Source organism: Pygocentrus nattereri, chromosome 3 (assembly GCF_015220715.1).
Source record: "Pygocentrus nattereri isolate fPygNat1 chromosome 3, fPygNat1.pri, whole genome shotgun sequence".
Lineage (NCBI taxonomy): Eukaryota > Metazoa > Chordata > Actinopteri > Characiformes > Serrasalmidae > Pygocentrus > Pygocentrus nattereri.
The window spans coordinates 1,684,294-1,709,670 of NC_051213.1; the positions used below are offsets into that span (position 1 = coordinate 1,684,294).

At 47.0% G+C, this 25,377-nt stretch overlaps 1 protein-coding gene across 4 annotated transcripts in view; it reads left to right on the plus strand.

Annotated features, from left to right (window-relative positions):
- Positions 1–25,377, plus strand: part of capn15 (calpain 15) — a 61,574-nt gene that overhangs the window by 33,975 nt on the left and 2,222 nt on the right. For all 4 annotated transcript variants that reach the window (XM_037536980.1, XM_037536979.1, XM_037536982.1 and 1 more), the window contains 9 exons: positions 1,415–2,888; positions 8,244–8,452; positions 11,179–11,362; positions 14,874–15,097; positions 17,840–17,965; positions 19,178–19,330; positions 22,290–22,451; positions 24,702–24,928; positions 25,297–25,377. The exon at positions 25,297–25,377 is cut by the window's right edge and continues 83 nt beyond it. In XM_037536980.1, the coding sequence (XP_037392877.1) occupies positions 1,437–2,888; positions 8,244–8,452; positions 11,179–11,362; positions 14,874–15,097; positions 17,840–17,965; positions 19,178–19,330; positions 22,290–22,451; positions 24,702–24,928; positions 25,297–25,377 (2,818 nt within the window). In that variant the 5' untranslated portion in view covers positions 1,415–1,436. The remainder of the gene's footprint in view (positions 1–1,414; positions 2,889–8,243; positions 8,453–11,178; positions 11,363–14,873; positions 15,098–17,839; positions 17,966–19,177; positions 19,331–22,289; positions 22,452–24,701; positions 24,929–25,296) is intronic.

Sequence of the window (25,377 nt, forward strand, 5' to 3'; positions counted from 1 at the left end):
GAGGTTGGTTCGGTTCTCCTGGTTCCTGGCCGGTGCTCTGAGCGGAGCTGATGTGGAGTGGGAAGGACAGTCGTGGGGGGAGAGGCTGCAGAGGGAACCGTATGACTCCACTCGGTGTGCTGAATGCAGTGTTTTGGAGGACCACACTGGCCCTTTGTGGATAAGACTGGACACCCCTGCGTTACATTATAACCCTTGAGGGCAGCTTAATTTCATGTGGGTTCCAAGCGGCTAAAGTTCGTGAAAGTTTCGCCGTATAAAGTCGGCCTCAGTGTTGGAGCAGCTGAGGGAAACCAGGAGGTGTTTGTTGGATGAATATGCCTCTAATTTCTCCCCCACTCTCAACTCTCGGTGGCCGCTGCCCTGTTAGAGATGTTATTAGACAGCTTTAATCACAGACCACCTTCAGCCGGTCACACCTGACCGCCTCCTCGCTCTTCTCTGCGCCGAGGTGGAGCAGAGATCAGGGAGGATGGGCTGAACGATTCATCGCTTTAACATCGAAATCTGGGTTTAAACGAGGGCCGTTTTCAAGTCGCATGAGCTGCGATCTTAATTAGGCTGCTGTCAAAACTTTTTAAGGAGGAAAATGAAGCCTAATCACGCTGAACCTGTGAGCAGGCCGTCTGGCACGCTCAGCGCTCAGGCCTCAAGCCCAAAAACCTGACGTGCTGGTCTTCATGAGGGGAAGTGAGGCCTGGAGTTGAGTTTATGGAAAATAATCACAGTTAAACAGCAGCTACAGTTCAGCGGTGCTTCACTGACATGAACGTTGGTTCACTGCTGGTAATATAGAACCAAATAAAGGTTCTGTGATATAAAACTTTTTTAATGGTTCTACGTAGCACCAAAAAGGGTTTCACCATTGTTTCAAATCTTTACTTTTATATGTTTAGAACCCTTGAAAACCCAGTTATTGTAGTTACTGGTCTCCCTCTCCTTTCACTCCTCATCGCGAGCAGCTCAGCGTTTCACACACAGAGAGACAGCGAGAGTCCGAGTTCATGAAGAACCGCAGAAAACGTTATTTCACTCTTTCAGGTTTCAGCGTCTTTATGGAACTTAATTATAATTAAGAACTGTTGCTAAAGCAATGAAAGGAATGTTCAGTGCTAATATTAATATGTCTCTCTCTCTCTCTCTCTCTCTCTCTCTCTCTCTCTCTCTGTCTCTCTCTGTCTCTCTCTGTCTCTCTGTCTCTCTCTGTCTCTCTCTGTCTCTCTGTCTCTCTCTCTCTCTCTCTCTCTCTGTCTCTCTCTGTCTCTCTGTCTCTCTCTCTGTCTCTCTCTCTCTCTCTGTCTCTCTCGCTCTCTCTCACTCTCTCGCTCTCTCTCGCTCTCTCTCACTCTCTCGCTCTCTCTCGCTCTCTCTCGCTCTCTCTCACTCTCTCTCGCTCTCTCTCTCACTCTCTCAGTCACTCTCACTCTCCCGGCTCCATGGCAGCAGTGGTGAGCTCTGATTGGTCGTGCGGCCGCTGTACGTTCCTGAACCCTGGTGGTTCTCCGAGATGTTCCATCTGCGAGGCTCCGCGTCATAAACCCGACCTCAACCACATATTGCGTCTCAGCGGCGCCCCAGAGCCACGCTGGACCTGCCCCCGCTGCACTTTCACCAACAACCACGCTGCAGGAGCATGCTCCGTCTGTGGCTCCGCCCCCTCGGTCCCTAACGGCCCCACCTCACCAGCTCAGACCCCCCCCACTTCCACAATAGAGCCTACCTCCAGCTCGGAGCCTAGAGGACAGCAGGCCAATGAGGATTCCCGGGAGGCGGAGCCCAACGGAGAGGTCAGAGTGAAAGTAGGCGGGGATTTGTCCTCAGGGTGGGCGTGTCCTCGATGCACATTAGTCAACACGCCAGTGGCGATGTCCTGCTCTGCATGCGGCGGCCCGCGGAAACTTTCGCTACCCAAAATCCCGCCCGAGGCGCTAGTCGTCCCGGAGGTCCGAACGCCTGTAACGGGGTTTCCTACGCAAACCGCAGGGGCTCCGAGCGCCCCGCCCCTTCTCATCGACCTCACAGAGGACTCTCCACCTCAAGTCCCCTCCAATTCACCATCTCCGCCTCCTAACACTAACCCCGCCCCCTTTTTGCCACCATCATTCTCTTCCTTGCAAAACAACCCTGTTCCTCGCAGCAGAAGAGAAGTCCCACCCCCTGGAAGGCCACCAAACTCCACCCCGTCTCCTACGTCCCCCTCGTCTGCAGGCCCTGCCTCCAAGCCTAAATCAGAGCAAACCTACCCAGTTAAACGGCTTAGCGTGTTGGAGGAGGAGGAGCCTAACCATCCGACGGCTCCGGTTACATCGCCGCCTTCCTGGAAGTGTCCAGGATGCTCCGCCCCTTCTGGTCCTTCGGTGTTAGCTGCTGGGCGCTGCGATGCGTGCAAGGGGTCAAGGTCAGGATCGGGGTCAGGGTCGAGCGGTGATGTCATCGACGTTTTAGGAGAGTCGGTACGCTTCACGCCAGCATCACCATCCAGCCCCGACTTCACTTCCTGGGCGTGTTCCAAATGTACGCTAAGGAATCCCACCGGTGCCGGTCATTGCACGGCCTGCGGATCGTCCAAACTGCACGGGTTCTCCGAGCCCTGCACGTCCTGCTCACGCAAACATGCGCACTCGCACCCGCAGGCTCGCGGAGGGGCTTCCGGGGCGGGGCAGGAGAAAGGCGGGGCCTCTCAGTGGGCGTGTCCGGCCTGCACACTGCTGAATGAGGGGCGTGTTAAGCACTGTGTTGCATGTCATACAGCCCAGCAGTATCTGAGCCTGAAGCGCAGCACTAAAGCCCTGAGGCGCCGGGAGAGCATGCACGTGGAGCAGCGGCGGCGCACCGACGAGGGAGAGGCCAAGGAGCTGTGGGAGAACATCGTCAGCTTCTGCAGGGAGGTGAGTCGGGGTTAAATAGACTGTATAGTGGTTGGTTAGTGTAGTGGTTAACACCTCTGCCTTATACGCTGTAGACTGGGGTTCAATCCCCCACCTGGGTCAGCCCCCTACACTCTGCCAATAAGAGTCCTTGGGCAAGACTCCTAACACCACCTTCACCTCCCTGTGTAAATTGCTCAAACTGTGAGTCGCTCTGGAGAAGAGCCGTAAATGTAAAATATTGAAACGTGGCGGTACGAGGAAAGAGGTGGAGGATTAGAGCTGTTTAGCTGCTGATAAACTAGGGATGTGCATCCTGACTAATTCGGATATTTTAGTATCCGTAAGAGTTCGTGAACGGATATTCACCCAACCACGGAGAAGGAAAAACGGATCAAAGTAATGTATTGCTCTTATTTTTAAGTGATGGGGGGGGGAAATGTATCATCACCCAGACCTCTATATTTAATAAAAACTTTCAATGCAACTAGTCAAGTTACCTGGAACATTAATTGCAGTGCAACTTATCAGATACGCAAAGTATTTTAAGTTGCATGCAACACATTCAGTTACTCCACGGGTTAGCCAAATTAGCAGCTCGGATTTTTTAATCTCACTAGAAAGTCATCCACGATGTGCGATTGGCATATCTGGAGCATTTTTATCATCTTATATTTTTCAGCTATTGCTGTTCTTTTTCCTCATGTCTTTATATTTGTCTTTGTCTGTTTAGGCTTCTTTACTATATAATTGAGTTTTTATCTGTTTGCAGGTTAAGTAGCTGTTACGGTTAAAGCCTCATTCAGTGCCTCAGTTGCTCTGTCCTAGATGCAGAAGACCGCATGACTAGAACATGTTGATGTTTTGATTGGCTGTTTCATGACGCTTGTTTCACAAAGTTGAGGCGCTAGGAAATGTTGCGGCTGAGTTGCAGGTTAGTGGCAGGATGCTGTTATGTTATGCAACTCAAGGGCAACTTAATTTCATGTGGGTTCCAAGCGACTAAAGTTCGTGAAAGTTTCGCCGTATAAAGTCGGCCTCAGTGTTGGAGCAGCTGAGGGAAACCAGGAGATGTTTGTTGGATGAATGTCACTAATTTACATTTACAGCATTTGGCTGACGCTCTTATCCAGAGCGACTTAGAATCTGATCACTTTACACAGGCAGGTGAAGGCGGTGTTAGGAGTCTTGCCCAAGGACTCTTATTGGTATAGTGTAGGGTGTTTACCCAGGTGGGGGATTGAACCCCAGTCTACAGTGTAGAAGGCAGAGGTGTTACCCACTACACTAACCAACCACACTGAACTCTCGGTGGCCGCTGCCACAGCTTAGACAGCTTTAATCACAGACCACCTTCAGCCGGTCACACCTGACCGCCTCCTCGCTCTTCTCTGCGCCGAGGTGGAGCAGAGATCAGGGAGGATGGGCTGAACGATTCATCGCTTTAACATCGAAATCTGGGTTTAAACGAGGGCCGTTTTCAAGTCGCATGAGCTGCGATCTTAATTAGGCTGCTGTCAAAACTTTTTAAGGAGGAAAATGAAGCCTAATCACGCTGAACCTGTGAGCAGGCCGTCTGGCACGCTCAGCGCTCAGGCCTCAAGCCCAAAAACCTGACGTGCTGGTCTTCATGAGGGGAAGTGAGGCCTGGAGTTGAGTTTATGGAAAATAATCACAGTTAAACAGCAGCTACAGTTAGATACTATACCCAAATCATAAGTAGGTCTGTATTATGTCATGATAATTACCCAACGTTTGATCACGGTTCATCACAATATGGTTAAATTAAAATGGTTTTTAATGTAATAAAAACAGTTTCTTGGGCAAAATCAGATTTTTTTCCCTCAAGAATCCAGTTTGGCTTTAAAAAATAAAAATACCAGAAAACAGTAGCAAAGCTGAGCTGCTTCGCTGTTTTGTTTGTTTGTTTGTTTGTTTGTTTGCTTGCTTGCTTGGCTCTGGTTCCAGGCGCTTGCATGTTGATGGAGACATGATGCTCATTGGCTACGTTACATTACCCGGTTGAAGTGGCACAAATCCGATCTTTTGCCCAGGTGTGACTCGGATCCGATGTTTTCAGGGCTGTGTGGACACTAATCTGATCTTTTAAAATCCGACCTGAGCCACTTTCCTGTGTGGTCCTAAATCCGATACGTGGCGGATTTGTGGCCGTGCGACTTTCCAATCCGAGCGTCACATTAATTTCATGTATTGAAGACACCAGATTGTAGGTCAGACATGAGGCACAGTCTGTTACCAGCCTCCTCACATGAGACGAGTCAGAAGGGTAGAGGCAGGGTAAGGAGAGGAATTGGTGACGTGTTTTCTGTAATTATTATAGCACCAAAGCATTTTAACTCTGATGCATCGCTGTGAAGATCCCACAGCTTCTCCTCTTCTTCTGTGTTGGCTCATGTTTCCGAGGTTCGCAGATTTGCCTAGATGAGCTCGGCGAAGGGAAAATACTGGAAATTCCCTTCTGACATCTGCGTGTCCTTTAGCACTGGCGTGGCCGCTGCTCTCATCTCTGTCCTGTTGTGGGTCTGATCTCAGAGGCTGGACTGAGGGAAGCAGGTGCTCCCGTGTCACACGCCGTGTATTTATATACACTTTATATATCACTCTAACTCTCTCCCTCCAACTCTCTCTCTCTCTCTCCCTCCAACTCTCTCTCTCTCTCTCTCTAACTCTCCCTCCAACTCTCTCTCTCTCTCTCTCTCTCTCTCTGTCTCTCTCTCTCTAACTCTCCCTCCAACTCTCTCTCTCTCTCTGTTTCTCTCTCTCTCTCTCTGTCTCTCTCTCTCTCTCTCTCTCTCTCTGTTTCTCTCTGTCTCTCTGTCTCTCTCTCTCTCTCTCTCTCTCTCTCTCTGTCTCTCTCTCTCTCTCTATCTCTCTCTCACACTCTCTCTCTCTCTCTCTCTCTCTCTCTCTCTCTCTGTCTCTCTGTTTCTCTCTGTCTCGCTCGCTCTCTTGCTCTCTCTGTCGCTCTCTCTCTCATTTCTCTCTCTCTCTGTCTCTGTCTCTCTCTCTCTCTCTCTCTCTCTCTCTCTGTCTCTCTCATTTCTCTGTCTCTCTCTGTCATTCTCTCTGTCTCTCTATCTGTCTATCCCTCACTCTTTTTCTCTCTATCTCCCTCCCTCTCTCTCGTGTCCACTCATGCTAAGGTGAACTCTAAAGTATATTTTTAGAAACAGTTGTAGCAGCAGTTATGTCCCGTCCCCTAAAGAGAAAATAGTCCCATCTCCACCCTCACCTACACACACACACACACACACACACAGAGACACTACATGTCTGAAAGGCATCATTTCAGCATCAGTCTCTGTTCTGCCCACAGCTCTATCAGTGATGTAGAGAGTGTAATTGTACCACAGCAGGACAGTGTAGAGTGTAACTATATGCAGTAAGAGGACAGTGTGTGTGTGTGTGTGTGTGTGCGTGTGTGTGTGTGTGTGTGTGTGTGTGTGCGTGTGTGTGTGTGTGTGTGGGCAGCATGATGACATATCATCATTACAGTCCTGTGAGGACGTGTCGTCACTGATACTCAGGTACTCGAGTGCTTGAGGTGCGACCCAGTCGCCCTCGTTGTTCCTGCAAACTGCACTGCACGGTGTGTCCAGTCATTTAAGATGATCAAAAGCACAGGGAGTGAAAAAGCTCTATTGGAAAGGAACTTCTGACCACACAGGGAGTGACCGTCGGTTCATCACTTCACAGGGAGCTGCAGGACAGTTTACCCATCGGTCATTGCAGGCCTCTCGAAGATGCGGGTTTGATTATGATGCCGTAGGACGTTCCGAATGAAGGCGTTCACCCAGTGCGACATCCCGTATTCAGGTGTGTAGGCAGTGCAGCAGTACAGCTGAGGGAACCTGTGGAATGGGAGGCAGCTTTGCCCCCCCACCCCCAAAAAGGCAGCACAGACCAGCATGCTTTCCATCAATCAGTCACTCAATCAAGCTCTATTTAAACTGGCAGTACGTAGAGAGACCCTCATTTACCATGTAGCCGAGCCAGTGCAGAAGTCCGGGATTGGGAAGATACATTCTGAACAAAGGAGATAAAAAAGGGATGAATAAAAATATATTTACATTTACGGCATTTGGCTGACTCTCTTATCCAGAGCGACTTACAGTTTGATCATTTTACACAGGGAGGCCAAGGTGGTGTTAGGAGTCTTGCCCAAGGACTCTTATTGGTATAGTGTAGGGTGTTTACCCAGGTGGGGATTGAACCCAAGTCTACAGCGTAGAAGGCAGAGATGTTACCCACTACACTAACCACCTATATAATTGATAAAGAAACTAAAGCTGTAAAACAATAGCGTGGCATTATTAATTAATGATGAACAATTAATAAGAACTCTAATAAAAATGAAACTAACTAAAACAGCCTGACATTATAAAAATATATATTATAGCGTTCACCGCTGTTCACGCAAGTCGTGCTGCTTTATCCTCCGGCTCTTGCTGACCGCAGCTCTAAGCTTAAGTTACCTGTGAGCAAATGCTGAAGAGCTACAGGCCTAAACCGACTCCAGAGCGTTTCTTTAACACGCTACAGTAGCGTCGCTGTCCAAACGAAATGTACTGCGCTTTCATTGTTCTCCGTAAGCGCTCTTACCTTCGTTTATGTGCGCAGGTGTCCGCGTTCGTGACCTGTCCGGTGAGGTTGAGGCGCTCGTTTCTGTTAGGACAGTGAAGGGGTCATTTGGGATGAGTGCAGTCCTGATGTTCTGAGGAACCTCAGCTAAGCGGCGAGAGATAAACGCCGTGGGGAGAGAATGACCTGGGGTACCAGTGAGGTTATCTGTCCATGCAGCAAAATCCGAATACAAAAAAATCCAAATCCCGTTGAAATGTGGCGCGTGCAGAAGTTACGGCACATTTTATATTTAATTTTTATCTTTTATGTTTTATTTTTTTCCCCAAAATATTCAGTAATTAACAATTGTGTGTTGAAATGTCGGGGGCGGTCGTGGGCTGGAGGTGAGGGAACCAGCCTTGCATCCAGAAGGTTTGATCCTCAGAGCCGACAGTCCATGACTGAGGTGTCCTTGAGCAAGACACCTAACCCCCAACTGCTCCCCGGGTGTTGCGGATAGGGCTGCCCACCGCTCTGGACAAGTGTGCTCACTGCCCCCTAGTGTGTGTGTGTGTGGGTGTTTCACTGCACGGACGGGTTAAATGCGGAGGTCTAATTCCTGTTGGCTGATGGTTCTGAGTTCTGTTCTATGTTCCATTCTGTTCTATGTGCATTAGTGTGGTAACTTGTTCTGTGGGGTGGTTGCCGCCCGTCTGTCTACCGTCATATAACGTGAAGCTCGTACGTTGCATTTCTACCATGTTGCTCATCGCCGATTTTGCTTGTGTGCAGAACGCGGTGAACTTCGTGGACGACAGCTTTCCTCCCGGTCCGCAGTCAGTGGGCTTCCCCGAGAGCGACAGCGTCCAACAGCGAATCAAGAAGTGGCTCCGCCCCCATGAGATCAACTGCAATAACTTTAAGGACCGCGGGGTGAAGTGGTCCGTGTTCCGCACACCCCGCCCATCAGACATACTGCAGGGGCTTCTGGGAAACTGCTGGTAAGAAAGATGGTGTTCAGTGTCTTCGTTCCTTTAAAGTGCTAGTCCCCCAGTTTCGCCACATTAGCCCAAATTAGCCAAGCCATGTTTGGGGTGTGAAGTTGGCTTCTTCGGTTTTAGCCCTGGAGCTACGAGGCTAATGTAATCGATTAGCATGGTGCTAACGGTACGTCTGAGTCACATACCGTTCTTAAATGATTTGCAGTTAATCTCAGTAGCACTGTATTTGAAGGTCACCTGCTAAGGAACCAGCATAAACATTGAAAAACATTTATAAAGCAGATTAGAGTCCTTTATAAATAGCTTTTCATAATTATGCCGTCAGATGTCATTTCCTCGTCTGAATGGCCAAATAAACACATTCTACCAATCAGTGTTTTAGAGAGTTCGCTGATTGATGGTGTGGGATCACCGATTGGCGCTGATGGAAAGAGGAGGAAAAACTAAGCGCGAAAGTGGCTCAGCACCGTCTGTACAGAACGTTTTTAAACGGCTCTCTGTTGTACCAAAAAGGGTTCTGCTATTATAACAATGTCAAGCTTGAAACCGTAGAAGAGCCCTTTTTGGTGCTGTGGAACCATACAGAACACGTTCTCCATCAATCTGAAGAACCATTTCACCATACAGAGAACCGTTTAAGCACTGTCTTTACTGAAGGACCCTTGAAAAACCATCTCTTTTAGGAGTGTAGATTCGGTCGGAGGTGAACCGAGTGCTGAGTGTGCGTTCCTGCTAGAAGGTTCTGGCTCCACCTGTGGGCCCTTGTGAACTGTTCTGGCTCATTTCACGTTAAACCACTCTGAATGACTTTGTTTACGTCCTAAATTTGAGGTTTTGCTATAAATTTAGAAAAATCGGTGGAAAGGTGCCTTATGTCATTAAGATCATAAAACATCCTGCGATTTCTGGTTTATAAGTGTATAAATATTGCTTTTTAAATGAGAAACGACTTGACAGCACACAATAATAGTAATAATATCAATAATAATAATAATAATAACAATAATAATAATAATAATAAATACATAAATTGGTGATTATGTGGTCTAACACTATGGCATGCTGTCATCTATAAACGTGGAGTGAAGCATGGAGGGATAGAGTTCGGGGGGAGGGTTGGGGGGTGTTGGTGGGGGGGGGGGGGCGGTATTAGAGCCGTTTATCATCTGCCTCGGCTGCCCGACTGAATTCATGTGGTCTGTTATGATCCAGACTTGACCAGTCGATTCAGCGATTAGACATCATCTTCCCTCGCGTGCCCCGGCCTGCGTTCGCCACCAGGCTGTTTTTTATTGTTTGTAAACAGTGCAACAGACATTACTAATCGCACACAGACTTTCCGTTCAGATGAGCAGCGTGTACAGGCTTGACTAATGGAGTGTGATCGGAGAGCCCGGCTCGTCTGCCTGTCTGTTGTGAAGACGCAGCACAATTTGTTTTTTTTCCACCACATCGAACATATGGGTCAGATTTCTGACGTTTCTGCTGTTTAGGTGAGATTTTAGATTTTGATACTGGATTTGATGTTTTATTGCTTTATTTTCTGTCAGAATTAAAATATTATCTTTTTTTATCATTATTATTATTTACTTTTTATTAAGTGGGCTTGACATCTTGTCATTCTTCTGTTTTTTTCCAATTATTTATGCACATGGTTTTCATCAAAACACACAAACACTCCTACAAATGCATCCACAGACTAACACACACACACATATATATGTGTGTGTGTGTGTGTGTGTGTGTGTGTGTGTGTATGTGTATATATATATATATATATATATATACCATAGGAACAGCCTAGGAACACCTTCACAACCACCTAGGTTACTGTAGCAACAGCCAGGCTACCAACTGGTATACCACACAGGATATGTGGCAGCCCAGCAGCACCATAGCAACCACTAAGAATACCATAGAATGGTATTATATTATATATATTAATGGAACACCATAAGAATGCCTACAATTTCCTTAGCAACCACCTGGGTTATCTTAGCAACAACCTTGCATACCATAGCAATGCCTAGAAACACCATGGCAACCACCTGGGATAACGTACAAACAGCCTTGCAACACCCTAGCAACAACCTGGGTTACTGTAGCAAAAGCCTGGCAGCACCTTAGCAACCACCAGCAGTTTGGCAACACCTTAGCACCCACCTAGGATAGCATACAAATGGCCTAGCAACACCTTAGCAACCGCTAGGGTTACCACAGCAACAGCTTTTACAACACCTTCCATACAAGCAGCCGAGCAACACCTTCACTACGACCTAGGTTACCGTAGCAACAGCTTAGCAACATCTTAGCTACCACTTGGTATACCTTAGCCGTGCAGCATACCAAGTCAACAGCTTAGCAGCAACCGCAAAGAATATCATAGCAATGGTCTAGAAACACCTTAGCAACTACCTGGGTTATCAAGGCAACAACCTAGCAACACCTTAGCAACCACGTGGTCATGTAGCACATAGTCAAGTCTGTTAGATTACAGCAGAACTCCACACAGTTGGATTTAGATACTAGCACTGTGCTAATCGCTAATTGATATCAAATACTTGTTGCGTTAGCCTCGTAGCTCCAGCGCTGAAGCTACAGGAGCAGCTACGTTTGGGGTAACAGGGTGAACTGGGTACCAGATTTTCCACTTCAGGATGTAAAATGTGTCTATATGAATGAGATGGTGATGGTGGTGATGGTGGTGGTGATGGTGGTGTGTGTAGGTTCCTCAGTGCTCTGGCGGTCCTGGCGGAGCGTCCTGAGCTGGTGGAGCGTGTGATGATCACCAGGTCCATCTGCCCCGAGGGGGCGTATCAGGTCCGGCTCTGTAAGGACGGGACCTGGACCACTGTGCTGGTGGACGACATGCTGCCCTGTGACGAGTACGGATACCTGCTGTTCTCACAGGTGAGGCTGAAGACTTTCTTAGCTTTGCTATTATAATATTTTACAGTGACGTTTTCAGCACTTTTAATTTCCTGTGTGGTTTTTGTGTTTTCTGGGTTCGGCTCGTTTTAAATGAACTAAGATTAAAATTGTGCTTCTTTTTTTTTTTTATCATCCAAAATACAAGAATTCTGTTTTAGTCTTTATTTCATTTTTTTGAATGTAGTTTTCGCGTCAGATCATATTACGCTTCAGTGTTTAGATGATGGCTGTGATGGCACATGTACGAACAGGGGGCGGATAAACGGTTAAAATAGATCAGGATTTCTTTATTTAGTGGTGTGCAAAAGTCTGGGCACCCCTGGTCAGATTACGTGAGTGTGGCTTGTGTAAAAAGTTCAGGCAGATTTTTATATTTAATTTTTTTTCCCAATGTGTTAAACTGAGAAAATAAGTAGACATAAGATAAGACGGACTTTTAGAGACTTTTAGAGACTTTTAGACAGAGGTGGTTTTAGAGGTGAACCACCTGTGAATTCATGTTTATGCATCAAAATAAGAAGAAAGTTTTGTTTTGTTTTTTTTTCCTCAGTAATTCCATACGTTTTTTGTGCGTGTTGCATTGGACACTATAGTTTTGATTTTTTTTTTTTTACCTCATTGCTGTCCAAAGAAAAACGGGGGTCTCCAAATCAGTAAGTTTAGTTTGTTTGTTGGTGTAAAGAGATTTTATTCCGTGATATTGGAGTGTTTCTGTTAATCAGCTGCTGAGCTCATATGAAGAAAAAGGACATTTTTTTGGACAGTGATGATCTTACAGTTGATGTGAGTAATTTTGCTTTGTATGGGCGTCACGGTGGCGCAGTGGGTGGCGCTGTTGCCTCACAGCAAGAAGGGTCTGGGTTCGATTCCCTGGGCAGGTGACCCGGGTTCTCTCTGTGTGGAGTTTGCCGTTCCCCCCCATGTCTGCGTGGGGTTCCTCCCACAGTCCGAAGACATGCAGTTGGGCTAAGTTGACACACTACTCTGTGTGTGTGTGTGTGTGTGTGTGTGTGTGTGTGTGTGTGTGTGTGTGTCTAAATGAATTGCTCCAGTAACAAATTACTAACCTCACTAATTAAACCCGCAGCATCATGTAATACAGTTGGGGCGAATATAGTTTTAATAATATCATAGTCGGTTCATTCTCCCCTTTACGACTGTCAGAAATGAGCGCAGTTAGCTATATTAAGTTTAGTGTGAACGGCCTTCTAAAGGAGTTTATATGCTCAGTTTCTCTCTGGACCGATATCTATAAATAGTTACGCACAGAGATCAAACATCAGAATTATATCTGTGTGGCAGGTGCTTGAAGCGATATGTTGATATGTTGAGCCAGATCTGTCGATCTGGAAGAGCCGAACGTTTAGGTTGAAAAATGAATGTTTATATTTCTCTGTAACTAATTCAGGGAGTCGAGTTCCAGTTTCTACAGTTCAGAAATGTTTGTTTCAGAATCAGCAGACGCAGTTTCTGACTGTAAGTTACACTTTAATACACTATAATGCCAAAAGTATTCGCTCGTCTGCCGTCACACGCATATCAACTTGAGTGACATCCCGTTCTTAATCCACGTCTTTATGGACCTGCTTTGTGCACTGGTGTCCAGTCATGTTGGAACAGGAAGGGACCGTCCCCAAACTGTTCCCACAAAGTTGGGAGCGTGAAATTGTCCAAAATCTCTTGGTGCTGAAGTTCCTTTCACTGGAACTAAGGGGCCGAGCCCAACTCCTGAAAAACACCCCCACACCATGATCCCCCCTCCACCAAACTTTACACTCGGCACAATGCAGTCAGACAAGTACCGTCTCCTGGCAACCGCCAAACCCAGACTTGTCCATCAGATGTCCAGACGGAGAAGCGTGATTGGTCACTCCAGAAAACTCGTCTCCACTGCTCTAGAGTCCAGTGGCGGCGCTTTACACCACTGCATTCCACGCTTTGCACTGCGCTTGGTGATGTAAGGCTTGGATGCAGCTGCTCGGCCATGGAAACCCATTCCATGAAGCTCTCTACGCTGTTCTGGAGCTGATCTGAAGGCCACATGAAGTTTGGAGGTCTGTAGTGATTGACTCTGCAGAAAGTCGGTGACCTCTGCGCACTATGCCCCTCAGCATCCGCTGACCGCTCTGTCATTTTACATGGCCGACCACTTCGTGGCTGAGTTGCTGTCGTTCCCAATCGCTTCCACTGTGTTATAATCCCACTGACAGTGGACTGTGGAATATTTAGTAGTGAGGAAATTTCACGACTGGACTTGCTGCACAGGTGGCGTCCGATCACGGTACCACGCTGGAACTCACTGAGCTCCTGAGAGCGACCCATTCTTTCACTAATGTCTGTAGAAGCAGTCTGCAGGCCGAGGGGCTCGGCTTTATACACCTGTGGCCATGGAAGTGACTGGAACACCTGAACTCAGTGATTTGGATGGGGGAGTGAAAACTTTTGGCTATATAGTGTAATACAGAACATATTGGAAATATAAACTCTTTTCTCTCTCTCTCTCTGTCTGTCTGTCTCTCTCTCTCTCTCTCTCTCTCTCTCTCTCTCTCTCTCTCTCTCTCTCTCTTTCTCTCTCTCTGTCTGTCTGTCTGTCTGTCTGTCTGTCTGTCTGTCTGTCTCTTTCTCTCCCTCTCGCCCACTCAGTCACTCTCTCACTCCACTGGCACGTCACTATTTGTGTGAGCCAAGACTTACGATGATATTGAACGCGGTTGATTTTGTCTTAGCGTGAGAAAAAGACTGACTGAAGACGGCCGTCCTGACCACCTTACACTAAACGGTCAAGATGACACGAGGAAATTTGTCTCTGACAGTCAAATCGCTTGATAAGTCGTTTGATATGAGGCTGGCATAACATTAATCCTAATCCTGACCCGAAACTCAAAGCAGTAGAGAGTGGAAGTGGCAGCATTTTATCATTATTATTATTATTATCATTATTATTATTATTGGGTTATATCTTTAAGCTCATGCACTCAGCACCCTCTGTATGTGACCTTTTAAAGGCTCATTGTCTTTCAGGGAGTTCTAGGCACTGAAATCCTACATTTGGCGTCGTCTTGTTATAAATGTTTGTTTTCAGGGTCGTTTTTTAGGTCTGAATGCGGTGCAGCCCTGGTGCGCGTCCTCATCAGTGTGGCAGTGTTCGAAAAATCCACTGCGCACGAGATTCACCCGGATTAAAAGATTATAAAGTAGAATTATGAAATCATCACTCTGTCTGCTTTCCTCTCTCCCTCTCTCTTTCTCTCCATCAGTCTCTCAGTTTGGTTCCATTTACGTCACTCTGCTTTATTAGCGTGGTGATGCGTTTGAGTACTGAAGAATAATAAAAGCATATTTTAATAAACACACGTTCTCTAGACGTTACAGAGAGAGCTGTTAAACGCTTTCAGGTAGCAGCTGGATGGAATGATCAGGAAGAAAAGCGAAAGCTGGAATAATAATGCTGGTAATAATGTGCTGTAATGAGCTGTTCTCTCTGTCTCAGGCTCAGAGGAGGCAGCTGTGGGTGGCTCTGATAGAGAAAGCTCTGGCGAAGCTGCACGGCTCATATTTTGCGCTGCAGGCCGGTCGGGCTATAGAGGGATTAGCGACGCTCACCGGCGCCCCCTGCGAGAGCCTCATGCTGCAGGTCAGCTCTACCAACCCGCGAGAGGAGCCCATCGACACCGACCTCATCTGGGCCAAAATGCTCAGCTCCAAAGAAGCAGGGTAGGAGAACGAACCACACACAGGCTCTTTCATTCATTTATTTCACTTTATTTCTGCACCATCATCATTATTATCAATATTAATATTATTAATAATATTATTAATGCCAAAAACAACAGATTTTCTTCCTCCCCTGTTTTTCACAGCACAAAAAATAGTCTCTCTTGCTCCTCACAAAGAGAGAAAAAGTGAAATCCTTCAGAAAATCAGGAGCTGAAACTTGGAGTTCTTCCACATGTGCTGGTGGGCAGTACAGCACAAATGGAGAGAACTCTGAAAGCTTCAGCACACAAAGACATTGTGGACTATTATTTGCTTCCACCTTTGTGGGAACAGTTTGGGGAAGAGGCTGTTCTGTTCCAGCGGGACTGAGCCCCAGAGCACAAAGCAGCTCCATAAAGACACGACTGGGTGAGTTTGATGTGGCAGAGCTTGACTTGACCCTCACAGAGTCCTGACCTCAACCCCATCAACACACCTTTGGGGATGAATTAGAATGGCTCTTCTGGATGAATGAGCAGAAATTTCCACAGACGCTCTCCAAAATCTTACAGAAAGCCCAGAAGAGTGTAAGCTGTTAGAGCTGCGAAGGGGGACCAACTCCATATTCATGCCTATAGAATTAGAACGGGATGTTATCATATATATATATAAAAATACACACACACACACACACTATACTGCCAAAAGTATTTGGTCGTCTGGCTTCACACGAGGGGCATCCCATTCTTAATCCATAGGGTTTAATATGATGTCGGCCCACCCTTTGCAGCTATAACAGCTTCAACTCTTCTGGGAAGGCTTTCCACAAGGGTTAGGAGTGTTTATGGGAATTCCAGAAGCACATTTGTGAGGTCAGACACTGATGTTGGACGAGAAGGCCTGGCTCACAGTCTCCACTCTAGTTCATCCCAAAGGTGTTCTATGGGGTTGAGGTCAGGACTCTGTGCAGGCCAGTCAAGTTCTTCCACACCAAACTGGCTCATCCGTGTCTTTATGGACCTGCTTTGTGCTCTGGTGTGCAGTCATGTTGGAACAGGAAGGGGCCGTCCCCAAACTGTTCCCACAAAGTTGGGAGCGTGAAATTGTCCAAAATCTCTTGGTGCTGAAGCTTTAAGAATTCCTTTCACTGGAACTAAGGGGCCGAGCCCAACTCCTGAAAAACACCCCACACCATGATCCCCCCTCCACCAAACTTTACACTAGCACAATGCAGTCGGGCAAGTACCGTCTCCTGGCAACCGCCAAACCTGTAGTCCAGTGGCGGCGCTTTACACCACTGCATTCCACACTTTGCACTGCGCTTGGTGATGTAAGGCTTGGATGCAGCTGCTCGGCCATGGAAACCCATTCCATGAAGCTCTCTACGCTGTTCTTGAGCTGATCTGAAGGCCACATGAAGTTTGGAGGTCTGTAGTGATTGACTCTGCAGAAAGTCGGTGACCTCTGCGCACTATGACCCTCAGCATCCGCTGACCGCTCTGTCATTTTACGTGGCCGACCACTTCGTGGCTGAGCTGCTGTCGTTCCCAGTCGCTTCCACTTTGTTATAATCCCACTGACAGTGGACTGTGGAATATTTAGTAGTGAGGAAATTTCACGACTGGACTTGCTGCACAGGTGGCGTCCGATCACGGCACCACGCTGGAATTCTCTGAGCTCCTGAGAGCGACCCATTCTTTCACTAATGTCTGTAGAGGTGCGCATGTTGGCGGTGTTTCTACCCTCATTTGAAACGAACATTTTACAGACATCACAGTGGAAGTTGCACTGTTGTCATCTTTCTTTGTGAAATGAAGCCACGCTTTGGAACGCTTCTTCTTCTCCTCCCGCAGTGTCGACGCAGAGTTTCACATCATGACGCATGAGTTCTTGCAATGACCAGCTGTCAAAAAAACACGCCAGCATTGATATAAGGGATGGATAACCTCGGAGCATTGACCGCTGAGTGCACTCCAGATAGGCATCGTAACATCAAACATTATGGCTGTGTCTGAAACATAAACGCTGCTGCTCATGCAGTATTCAGAAAGGCAGGCAGGCACCCGGTCATGTCTGAGTCTAATGTCTGTGTAAAGCGCTTCCTTCTGAGGTTCTGCTGCTGTTTTTTTTTTTTTTAAGGCAGTGTAGATGTGTCCTTCTGCCTTGCGTACCCCATAATCCCTTTGCGTTAGCTCAGATGCAGTTGGGGGAATGAAAGAAATCGGCAGCACCGACTCAGTGGAGGAGAGAGACCGGTTTGTGTAAAACACTTTGGAGCTCGTCTCAAAGGCCATTCAGTTGTCAACACCTTCAACACAAAGCTGCCTTCTGAGGCACTGACTTATGAGACAGCAGTCAGCGAGACACTGAAATCGCTGCCCTCAGTTTCAGACTTGGAGTTTGGCCTCTGTCATGACGAGTACTGGTACGCTGGTTGTCGTCATGCTTGCACCACAGGCACCCGTGCATGGTTGAGTGAGTTTGTGTCGCCTGAGAAAGTTCGCAAAAGTCAAACAGAGCAAACACAGATCTGAGGAATTGCCCTTGGAGTGAAACGTCATCTGAATAAATCACACGAATGAGTCACGTTTGATGTGTAAAGGCCTTCATTCAGTTAACAAATGAACATAAATGGATACGATAAGCACTCAATGGGTCCAGAACTCATTCTTAATTTGCTGCTTAAATTCTAGTCAGAATAATCAGAATATCCTGCTTGTGGGTTTGTCTAATCTCTGGTTTCCGGTTTACGTTTTTCAGCTTCCTGATGGGGGCATCCTGTGGGGGCGGGAATATGAAGGTGGATGATGTTGTATACGAGTCTCTGGGACTCCGCCCACGCCACGCCTACTCTATACTGGACGTCCGGGACGTTCAAGGCTACAGGTGAGACTCAGACTCATTATGCTGTGTGTACCACGGGTAAGGCGTGTTATTAGGCATGGTGTAAAACCCGCCTCTCTGTAACCCGTGTCCGGCCTCCAAACTCAGTCTGCTGTTGTAATAATTTTATTCTACTATTATTAAATATCTGCTATCACAGCGATCATCATAATATTCAAATCTGAAAGTAAAACTACTCTAAAACTATTTTCAGAGAATAAAAAGGAAACTTGAATGAAACTACTAACACACGCTTAAGAGTAATGACATGAAAAACTGAATAAAAATAAAAACTAGAGGAAATTTTAAAACTGTAATAACCCTGGTTGTGAGGCATACATGGCTCAGCCAATCAGATTATAAGGGCAAAACCATCTGTTATCTAATAATCGTTATTAAATTAGAATTAACAACCATTTGTCTCGGTGTTCGCACCCTGTGAGATTAGACCTCTGCATTTAACCCGTCCGTGCAGTGAAACACCTCATACACACTAGTGAACACACACACAATAGGGGGCAGTGAGCACACTTGCCCGGAGCGGTGGGCAGCCCTATCCACGGCGCCCAGGGAGCAATTGGGGGTTAGGCGTCTTGCTCAAGGACACTTCAGTCATGGACCGTCAGCCGAGGGGATCAAACCGGCGACCTTCCGGTCACAGGGCTGGTTCCCTGACCTCCAGCCCACGACTGCCCCCCTGTACTGTTGACTTCACAGTTTCACGTAATCCTGTGAAGTCGTCAGTACAATTTTTACATGATGTTTTTAGGCGGCTGTAGAATTGAAGCATTCATAATTAAAACAGCGTAACTCAGCAGATGAGCTCTCCAACAAATACGTTTTCTACTTACAGCAGCATTGCTGTAAGCGTCTCAAGCATATTGACTGTTCAACTCGAGAAAGCAGCGTTCTAGAAGACTTCTAGATAGTTTGCGTCCTCCAGGGATCTAGAAGATCTGTATACTTTAGAAGTTTTGCATTGCTCAGGGTTCTGGAAGTTTAGGTTGTCGAAGGTCCTAGAAAGTTTGTGTTGTTCGCGGTTCTATCACTCAGTGTTCTCCAGGGTTCCAGGTTTCTGTTCTCCAAAGTTCTGGAAGGTTTTGTTCTCCAGAGTTTCAGAATGTCCCGTTCCCTAGCGTTGTAGAAGTTTCTGTCCTCCAGGGTTCTAGAAGGTTTGCATTCTCCAGGTTCTAGAATGTTCTTGCTCTGTTCCAGGCTGCTGCGTCTGCGGAACCCGTGGGGTCGGTTCTCGTGGAATGGTTCCTGGTCGGATGAGTGGGCTGATTGGCCGCAGCACCTTCGTCACGAGCTGATGGCTCACGGCAGCAGTGAAGGCGTCTTCTGGATGGAATACGGAGACTTCATCAAGTCAGTCAATAATCAGTGCATGTGTTCGTATAAATGTCTTTCAGTCTAAAAACAGTTTTAAAGAAAATGATTGGATGAAGAAATGTTTAGATGTTACCAGAGAAGTTCAGAGTGGGTTCGGTGTGAACTGGTTCAGACGTAGATAGATAGATAAACACAGGATAAGCATGAGATTCAGATTCAGTCCTCTTGACTCCTCCTCCCTCCTCGCTGGTCCCCCTGGGAAAAGCTGAAGAGCCTGATGGCTCTGGGGACAAAGGATCTCCTGAATCTGTGGGTTGAGCAGCTCTGTGGCAGCAACCTGCCACTAAACCTGCTCCTCCTGTCCCTGATGATGGTGTGCAGTGGGTGGCCATCATCCTCCATAACGGAGAGCAGTTTGTGTAGTGTCCTTCTCTCGGCCACCTTGACCACAGAGTCCAGTTCCACACCGACCACTGACCCCGCTCGTCTGACCAGCTTGAACACTCGCATCTCATCTCTCCTTTTTTACGCTTCCTCCCCAGCACACCACAGCATAGAAAATTTACAGTGGTGGTGATGGGAACCAGGCGTCGCCATGACTACAACACAGATACAGACACTCTGGATTTTTACCATCCAGAACCACCAGAGAACCTACACGAGTCTTCTGAGCTTATATGGAATGCTGATGATGGAAAACAGTGGAAAATCTGGAATAATGAGTTTTCTTTGGGGACTATTTTGCCGCACAGCGCCCTGCATGTCTCCCTCCACCATGAATGGAGTTGAAGTTCTCTAAACTCTCATAAAACAGCGTCTCAGTCATCAGGCAGTGAATTCAGAACCAGTTCATGTAGGAACTTTCTGTAGGAGCTTTTAGAGGGACGTCTGGTTCCCATCACCACCACTGTGAGGAGCTTTTAGAGGGACGTCTGGTTCCCATCACCACCACTGTGGACGGTTCTGACTCGGGAAGTTTATCTAGAACAGAGCGTTTCACACCAAACCGCTCAGAACCGCTCTGTTTACATTGGTCTGTCTGTCTGTTTATTTATCTGTTTACATGTCTATATATCTGTCTGTCTGTCTATCTGTCTGTCTGTCTGTCTGTCTGTGAAGTGTCCTAGTGTCAGTAGTGTGATCTGTCTCTGAATTGCTTGGTGGTGACAGAGGTGTGTGTGTGTGAGAGAGAGAGATGAGGGATAGGTGTCAGGTTGAGTGTGTGTGTGTGTGTGTGTGTGTGTGTGTGTGTGTGTGGAGATGGGTGGGTGGTTTTATACTAGGCCCATGTTGGACGTCTGTGTAAATGCTTAAATGTAAAATGTAAATGCTTAAAAGGCGCATTTTAAACTTCCATCAGGATCAAACTTTGTTTACACGTTAAGCTATTTCACTGTGTGTGTGTGTGTGTGTGTGTGTGTGTGTGTGTGTGTGTGTGTGTGTGTGTGTGTGTGTGTGTTCTGTCACCTAGAAACTGTTTAAGTGATCTAAATACTTTAAAACACGCGCAGAGGTGAAATATAGACAGCCACTCCTTCCATCCCATGATTTATTCACACCTGCCTGACACAAAGAAACGCATCTGTACAATGTGTGTGCTGCGCGCGCGTGTGTGTGTGTGCGTGTGTGTATGTGTGCGCATGCGCTCGCGTGTGTATGTGAGTGAGTGTGTGTGTGTATGTGTGCGCGAGTGTGTGTGCGTGTGCATGTGAGTGTGCATGAGTGTGTGCGTGTGTGTGCGCGTGTGAGAGTGTGTGTGTGTATGTGTGAGAGTGTGTGCATGTGTGTGTGTGTGTGCATGTGTGTGTGTGTGTGAGTGTGTGTGTGTGTGTGTGTGTGAGTGTGCGTGTGTGCACGTGTGAGTGTGTGCACGTGTGAGAGCGTGTGCGTGCGTGTGTGTGTGTGAGAGTGTGTGCACGTGTGTGTGTGTGTGTGTGCGCGTGTGAGAGTGTGAGTGTGTGAGAGTGTGAGTGTGTGTGTGTGTGAGTGTGTGTGTGTGTGTGAGAGTGTGTGTGTGTGAGAGTGTGTGTGAGAGTGTGAGTGTGAGTGTGTGTGTGCGTGTGTGTGTGTGCGTGTGTGTGTGTGCGTGTGTGAGAGTGTGAGTGTGTGTGTGCGTGTGTGTGTGTGTGCGCGTGTGTGTGCGCGTGTGTGTGCGTGTGTGTGTGTGCGTGTGTGTGCGTGTGTGTGTGTGTGTGTGTGTGTGTGTGAGAGTGTGTGTGTGTGAGAGTGTGTGTGTGTGAGAGTGTGTGCACGTGTGTGTGTGTGTGTGTGTGTGTGTGTGAGTGTGTGTGCGTGTGTGTGCGTGTGTGTGTGTGTGTGTGTGTGTGAGAGTGTGTGTGTGTGAGAGTGTGTGTGTGCGTGTGTGTGTGTGCGTGTGTGTGCGTGTGTGAGAGTGTGAGTGTGTGTGCGTGTGTGTGTGTGCGTGTGTGTGTGTGCGCGTGAGTGTGTGTGCGTGCGTGCGTGTGCGTGCGTGTGTGTGCGTGTGTGTGCGTGTGTGTGTGTGTGTGTGTGTGTGTGTGAGAGTGTGTGTGTGTGAGAGTGTGTGCACGTGTGTGTGTGTGTGTGTGCGCGCGTTCTCTCTGTCTTTAATAAGTCATTGAATCCGTCAGACTGATCTGTGTATGTCTACTTGCTCAGTGTAAGAAGCATTTGAACTGTTATGAATTATGGATTCCAAACTGTGTTTATGTACTTTCAGACCTACAGGGCCGACAGAATGATCCTGTGCTTTTACACAAATATGATTCATTTTTAAGAATAAAAGTGCAAAAACATTTGAATTTAGCTGGTTAGATTAAGATTAGGGTTAGAATTAGAAGCAGACCTAAAAAGTTCATTTTACATACAGAAACTTTGATTGTCGCTGTTTGAACAAAACCTCGTATCTCCATTTTTGCCGTTTGTACGCTTTGTCCTTTACATCATGTGTAAATGTCATGATGAATGGAATAAAAGAAACTTCTGAAAATTAAAATAGTGTTTGTGTGTTTTGTAGGTACTTTGACTCGGTGGATATCTGTAAGATCCACTCCGATTGGCAGGAAGTTCGTGTTCAAGGCAGTTTCCCGAGCAGGGCCTGCGGACCACTCACTGTTACTGCGCTCACTGTACTGGAGAGAACCGCGCTGGAGTTCGCTCTGTTTCAGGAGGGCAGCAGGTAACACACAGTGTAAACACTGACGCCCTTAACCCTTTAACCCTTTAACCTTTTAACCCTGACTGAACCGACTGTAGCCCACAAAATTCTGTCTGAACTCAACTGTAGCCCACAAAATTCTGACTGAACCGACTGTAGCCCACAAAATTCTGTCTGAACCGACTGTAGCCCACAAAATTCTGACTGGACCGACTGTAGCCCACAAAATTCTGTCTGGACCGACTGTAGCCCACAAAATTCTGTCTGAACCGACTGTAGCCCACAAAATTCTGCCTGAACCGACTGTAGCCCACAAAATTCTGTCTGAACCGACTGTAGCCCACAAAATTCTGTCTGAACCGACTGTAGCCCACAAAATTCTGTCTGAACCGACAGTAGCCCACAAAATTTAGTCTGAACCGACTGTAGCCCACAAAATTCTGTCTGAACCGACTGTAGCCCACAAAATTCTGCCTGAACCGACAGTAGCCCACAAAATTCTGACTGAACCGACAGTAGCCCACAAAATTCTGACTGGACCGACTGTAGCCCACAAAATTCTGTCTGAACCGACTGTAGCCCACAAAATTCTGACTGGACCGACTGTAGCCCACAAAATTCTGTCTGAACCGACTGTAGCCCACAAAATTCTGACTGGACCGACTGTAGCCCACAAAATTCTGACTGAACCGACAGTAGCCCACAAAATTCTGACTGGACCGACTGTAGCCCACAAAATTCTGACTGGACCGACTGTAGCCCACAAAATTCTGACTGAACCGACAGTAGCCCACAAAATTCTGACTGAACCGACTGTAGCCCACAAAATTCTGACTGAACCGACTGTAGCCCACAAAATTCTGACTGAACCGACTGTAGCCCACAAAATTCTGACTGAACCGACAGTAGCCCACAAAATTCTGCCTGAACCGACTGTAGCCCACAAAATTCTGCCTGAACCGACAGTAGCCCACAAAATTCTGCCTGAACCGACAGTAGCCCACAAAATTCTGTCTGAACCGACAGTAGCCCACAAAATTTAGTCTGAACCGACTGTAGCCCACAAAATTCTGCCTGAACCGAAAGTAGCCCACAAAATTCTGACTGAACAGACTGCAGCCCACAAAATTCTGACTGGACCGACTGTAGCCCACAAAATTCTGACTGGACCGACTGTAGCCCACAAAATTCTGACTGAACCGACTGTAGCCCACAAAATTCTGACTGAACCGACTGTAGCCCACAAAATTCTGACTGAACCGACTGTAGCCCACAAAATTCTGACTGAACCGACTGTAGCCCACAAAATTCTGACTGAACCGACTGTAGCCCACAAAATTCTGCCTGAACCGACAGTAGCCCACAAAATTCTGCCTGAACCGACAGTAGCCCACAAAATTCTGTCTGAACCGACAGTAGCCCACAAAATTTAGTCTGAACCGACTGTAGCCCACAAAATTCTGCCTGAACCGAAAGTAGCCCACAAAATTCTGCCTGAACAGACTGCAGCCCACAAAAGCTGTCTGACCCGACTGTAGCCCACAAAATTCTGACTGAACCGACTGTAGCCCACAAAATTCTGACTGAACCGACTGTAGCCCACAAAATTCTGACTGAACCGACAGTAGCCCACAAAATTCTGACTGACCGACTGTAGCCCACAAAATTCTGACTGACCGACTGTAGCCCACAAAATTCTGACTGAACCGACTGTAGCCCACAAAATTCTGTCTGAACCGACTGTAACCCACAAAATTCTGACTGAACCGACAGTAGCCCACAAAATTCTGACTGACCGACTGTAGCCCACAAAATTCTGACTGACCGACTGTAGCCCACAAAATTCTGTCTGAACCGACTGTAACCCACAAAATTCTAACTGAACCGACAGTAGCCCACAAAATTCTAACTGAACCGACAGTAGCCCACAAAATTCTAACTGAACCGACAGTAGCCCACAAAATTCTGACTGAACCGACTGTAGCCCACAAAATTCTGTCTGAACTCGACTGTAGCCCACAAAATTCTGTCTGAACCGACTGTAGCCCACAAAATTCTGACTGAACCGACTGTAGCCCACAAAATTCTGTCTGAACCGACTGTAGCCCACAAAAGTCTGTCTGAACTGTAGCGCAGATACCTGTACTCCTTATTATATGTATAATCTACATACTTTTTATCTGTTTTTCTCTGTACTTATTTCTCTATTCTATTTTATATCTTTTTAATCACTCTCTTTTTCCCCACTCTCCCTCTCTGCCGTTGCTCCAGGCGTTCAGACACTGCAGACAGTCACCTGTTGGATCTGTGTATCATGGTGTTTCGGGCATCCTTTGGCAGTGGGAATAAGCTGGTTTTGGGCCGCCTGCTGGCCCACAGTAAGCGGGCAGTGAAGAAGTTTGTGGGCTGTGATGTGATGCTGGAGCCGGGCGAGTACGCTGTGGTCTGTTGCGCCTTTAACCACTGGCAGATGAACGTGACAGGATCCCCCACTCCAGGTGAGAACTAGAGATTGTATTCTGATTATTTGTAGGAGTTAATAAACAGGTGGTCTGTTAACAGCTGGGAAGAAGAAAGACGAGCTAATTTTAATGTGTTGTAGTTCTGGTTCATAATACTCAAAAAAAGCAAAACAGTTCATATGTTTTCAGAATTTGAAATAATTTTTACTTTAATTCACACTTGGAATTGAGCATGAAGAAATGCAGATAATAATTTTTGATAATTGTAAACACCAAATTATGGGGAAAGATTGTGTTGTAATTTTTGCAGTATATTGGATTATTAGCTATATTTCCCAGCTTTAATATTAGTAACGTGTATGTTTTGAGTCTGGGGATTTGTGTGAAATGTGTCTGTCCTGCAGTACCCAGTCCCACCAATGGGCGGGGCCAGAGTCAGGACTTCCCCGGCTTCATCCTGGCCATCTACAGCAGCAGGCAGGTGA